Raw genomic sequence first — 5,187 nt, 5'->3', positions numbered from 1 at the left:
TACTGGCACTTCTTGCTCTTTTCTCTCATATCTAAAGAATTCTACCATGCTGTCCTTCAAAAGTCTACTTCTAACTTCTACAAATTTTTATTGTCAATATCCTACAGTGCTCTGTACCTCAACATTTTCCTCATTTAGGCTTACTGTATTTTACTTCTGTATCCTCCAACATATGTACAGACATTAGAAGTGTTGGTGACGATGCAGAAAAAGAAGAACCCTCTTGCATTGTTAGTGGGAATGCAAACTGGTGCAGCCATTCTGGAGAACAGTATGGAGGTTCCTCAAAACGTTAAAAATAGAACTACCCAATGATCCAGCAATTCCAATACTAGGTATTTACCCAAAGGATACACAAATAAAGATTTGAAGGGATACACACACCCTGATGTTTATAGCAGCATTATCAACAATAGTCAAACTACAGAGAGAGCCCAAATGTCCATTGACTGATGAATGGATAAAGAAGAGGTGGTGTATATATACACAATGGAATATTGCTCAACCATCAAAAAGAATGAAATCTTGCCACTTGCAATGATATGGATGGAGCTAAATGTATATTATGTGTATTATGCTAAATGAAATAAGTCAGAGAAGGACAAATACCATATGATTTCACTCATATGTGGCATCTTAGAAAGAAAACAGATTAACATATGGGAAGGAGGAAAAGAACAAAAAGAGAGAAGGGAAAAAGCTGTAGGAGACTCTTGATAGAGAACAAACAGAGTTGATGGAGGAAGGTGGGTGGGGAATGGGCTAGATGGGTGATGGATATTAAGGAGGATGCTTATGATGAGCACTGGGTGTTGTATATAAGTGATGAACCACTGAATTCTACTCCGGAAACCAATATATGCTAACTACCCAAAAATTAAATAAAAAATTTTTAAAAGGAAGTGTTCCTGAACTTCAACATTTTTGGTGACACATTGTGCTTTATTCTTCTTCAAATTGTGTCTTCTGGAAACTTTTTGGAATCCATACTCCAAACAAGCAAACTTTGTAAATAATGGTGCCTCAGAGAAGTTATTACTCTTTACTAATTCCTCAGAGAACATGCAATCATTAACTTTTTAAAGATCCAATGGGTTGGAGGAGAAGAACTTTCCTAATGCTATAGAGGCCAAGTCCCAGGAGAACATGTGATGAGGAAAGTGTATTCTTAATTTTTGTAAAGCAATAAAACTCTTTATCCAGGTGGACAAAGAAGTATATGGTTCATCAAACAGGTCCTGTAGAGATTTGGTAGATATCAAAACAATGATATCTTTACCTTCTGAGCACTGCAGAAGGTCATAATACCTCTGTGTCAATCCCTTTCATTCCAGAATTTCTTAATGTTGATTTATTAATGCTCCTGGTTTGAAACATTTAAAAAATATATACGTACTACTAAAAGAAGCATGAAGACAGCTTCCACAAATCATTCTAAAAGGCTTTTCCAAGCACTGGTGTGGACAATAGGTTGGAAGAAAAATTGCTTTTGAAAATTTTGTTTGTGCCACAAATGTAAGCCCTCACAACTTTCAGAACTCACATCCCCACATATTGCCACACACACACACACACACAGAAAAAATTCAGGGAACTCAGATCCCTGACATCTTTTCCATGAGAATGTAGGATAAAGTACGTTTACTTATAACACAAACAAAAACAAAATATTTGGCTTCTGTCTTCCGGTGCAAATTTTTAACTTAAACAAGCATATAAAAAAATCAATGCCAAATTTTATGAGGGGAAAAAGTCTTCAAAAAATAAACTCCCATACGTAGCTGTTATTTTGCAAACTGTTACAGGTAAAAGATTAAATGAAAACTTAAAGCCACTGCTTCCAACAGAAAACACTGCAACACTGCAATATTAAAAGTCAGTGCTGGTAAGTAATATTATGGTATAACATTTTTATGATGGTTAAGCTAACAGCAATAGCAATAGAAATGAGGCATATTGGCTTTAAAATTACTGCCAACTTGCTATACAATATGTCCATTTATTTTTCATATTTAAATTATATGTTAAGCAATATATTTAACTGAGATGTAAATAGTAAAATTAAAACCTTTACTAAGAGTCTATTGCCCTATAAGATGGGTTTAAGATGAGAAACTAGTACATGTATTACGTGTTAACTTTGTGTTATATGCTATCCAGAAACTACCGTACATCATCCCTGCTCCAAAATAATAAGCTTTACAAAATGAGTTTAACTTGGGGTGCCTGGGTGGCTCAGTCGGTTAAGTGTCTGACTCTTGATTTCAGCTCAGGTCATGATCTCAGGGTCGTGAGATCGAGCCCTGCCCAGCATGGAGCCTGCTTAAAATTCTCTCTCTCCCTCTGCTCCTCCCCTACACCTCTCTCTCTCTAAAAGAAAAAAAAAAAAGAGTTTAACTTTACCAGTTCTATCATGGTACCATAATGAGGAAGAGATTCAGAAGCAGGCAAAGTTTGTTTCTGTGCAGCCAGCTACCTACTATGCCCAAAACTCAGAGTACATAACCAAAACAAGTAAACTACATTCTCTTCCTACCTGATGATTCTTTTGAAAAATGACCCCATGTTCATTGTCTCCTCTTCATTCTGAAAAAGGAGCACATTTAAAACTAGTCCTAACTGATGACAATATGTCTCTTGACCTTGCAGGTTACTGACCCAATGAATGTCTCTGAGTCATATTCCAGCTTTGCTTCTGTAAGAGAATTTATACTCCTAGGCTTTTCTTGTGAGTGGAAGATTCAGATCCTCCTTTTCTCACTCTTCACTACAATGTATGTTTTGACTGTAACAGGGAATGGGGCCATTGTTTGTGCTCTGTGGTGTGAATGGCGACTCCACATCCCCATGTACATATTCCTGGGGAATTTCTCCTTCCTAGAGATCTGGTATGTCTCTTCTACAGTCCCCAAGATGTTGGCCAATTTCCTCTCAGATAAAAAGACCATCTCCTTTACTGGATGTTTCCTCCAATTTTATTTCTTTTTCTCTTTGGGAACATCTGAATGTTTCCTCTTGGCCATCATGGCCTTTGATCGGTACCTTGCTATTTGCCATCCCTTGCACTACCCTAATACCATGACTGGGCATTTCTGTACCAAACTGGTCATTATCTGCTGGGTTTGTGGATTTCTGTGGTTCCTGATCCCCATTGTATTCATCTCTCAGATGCCCTTCTGTGGTCCAAACATTATTGACCATGTTGTGTGTGACCCAGGGCCACTGTTTGCATTGGCATGTGCCTCTGCTCCAACAACCCAACAGCTTTGCTATACTCTAAGCTCATTGGTTATCTTTGGTAACTTCCTTTTTATCCTTGGGTCCTATATACTTGTCCTATTAGCTGTGTTGCGTATGCCTTCAGCCACTGGGAGACATAAGGCCTTCTCAACCTGTGGGTCTCATTTGGCTGTGGTATCACTATTCTATGGCTCTCTGATGGTCATGTATGTGAGCCCAGGACTTGGGCATTCTGCTGGTATACAGAAAGTTGCAACTTTGTTCTATGCTATGGTAACTCCACTCTTCAACCCCCTCATCTATAGCCTTTGGAATAAGGAGATAAAAGCAGCTCTGAGGAAAGTTCTGGGGCATCTCAACATAATCCAAGATATACTAGATGATCCCTCCATTATCAGGTCAGTACAGTATCACAAAAAGCAGTCAGGATTATATAGTTATTCAAATCTTCAAATATAAGCCTACTGATATTAACTATATCAGCTTATGAAATTAAACATCTATAGGGCCACTTATAATCATAAAGTGGCCAGATTATATAGATAAATGAAGTACTGGGTTCTTCTTTGGCACTTAGAGTGTACATAAACTAGGGAATGTACACATCTGGGTGTTTTCTGGGTAGTTCATATGGTTCTTCTGTGATAAAAATTTCTGTGTTCTGTTTGATAATTTAGATTAACAGTTCTGGGATCAATTAAATTATATAATTTTGTTTGTTTAGTTGTTTGATTGTAAATAAAAGAAAAGTGTATTTTTTTCTGTTTGTGGTTCTTTTCTTATTTGACCGTATTATTTTGTTGATCTGGCACCCCTGCTAAATAAACCCTTAAAGCAATTATCCAAAATTTCTATGGGACCATAATGTTATGCTAGCCTAATGACATTCAGACATATATTGTTTGTTTTCCTTATATATTACCCCTTTCCAATCTCCTTAAGGGGCAGATTCTAATTCTAACAACATCAATCAAAATATTCAGAAATACAGTATTCTGAGTGTCAATATTTTTACCTAAACAAAGTTTCACCAAAAGCTTAATTGGTCAGTTAATTGGGTTTTAGATAATAGAATATCTCCTAAAAACTGGAGAGGGAAATTATTTACTTTGTAATAAATTACTTAAGTTCAAAAAAATAAGTGACAGTTCATTGTTATTTGTTGCTGCAACATTATTAAAATAACAGTAAGGAAAATTTTTAAGGAAGAAAAGCATCCAGAATTCCATCACTTTACAATGATACAATACACTTTACATTTTCATTTATATGTATGTTTATTTAATATAATATCAAACTTGTTCCTATAGTATACCAAGTTTTTATAACCATTGCTTTTTAAGAACTTTAATATGCCATTCAACCAATATGGTATGGATTGTAAATTTTTATGTGGTGAGATCAACATTTTCCTAGAAGGAGGATTATCCTTCAAGTAGCTTGAAAATTACTTTTGCAGGATATAAGAAAGGGAATTTCCAGAAGGGGGATTAGGACAAAAATGCATGCCACAACTACACAATAATTATCACTTAGAATTATTATCTAGGGATTCAGACCCCCTTCCACCCACCACCAATCCTTTTGTTATACAGTACAGTTATTTCCATTCTTTTATTGCAAAAATTAATATCTCAATTAAATCTTCGTAAAGATTTGTCATGATGATGCTTTGCAAACTAGATTAGGACTCATTATCTAATCTAAAACTGGGCCCGGAAAATCCAGGATGTAAGACTCCTATATGCATGTATCAGTTTTCCCTCTGGACAGCTTCAGGGACTTGGGCCTCCTGTGGCTGCTTCTGCTCAACTCTGAATGGGCCCTGAGGCTGGACAGCAGCCTCCCAAATGCTTCAATATGTTTCTCAGGTATTGCCTTCATTTGCCAGTAGGAAAGCTCTTGGGTGGGACCCTGAGCAACACAGGCTCCAAATACTTTTGTGTA

General features: G+C 36.6%; 1 protein-coding gene across 1 annotated transcript; it reads left to right on the top strand.

The window, feature by feature from the left end:
• Positions 1 to 2,634: 2,634 nt before the first annotated feature.
• LOC110585525 (olfactory receptor 11H12-like) lies at positions 2,635 to 3,699 on the top strand. Its single transcript, XM_021695709.1, has one exon. It carries the CDS (start codon positions 2,662 to 2,664, stop codon positions 3,697 to 3,699), a length of 1,038 nt encoding a protein of 345 aa, XP_021551384.1. The 5' UTR covers positions 2,635 to 2,661.
• The last annotated feature ends 1,488 nt before the right edge of the window (positions 3,700 to 5,187 follow it).

The sequence above is a fragment of the Neomonachus schauinslandi genome, chromosome 9, assembly GCF_002201575.2.
Source record: "Neomonachus schauinslandi chromosome 9, ASM220157v2, whole genome shotgun sequence".
Taxonomy (NCBI): Eukaryota; Metazoa; Chordata; class Mammalia; order Carnivora; family Phocidae; genus Neomonachus; species Neomonachus schauinslandi.
The sequence above is the reverse complement of the archived record's forward strand: the minus strand, read 5'-3'. Positions and strand labels throughout refer to the sequence as shown.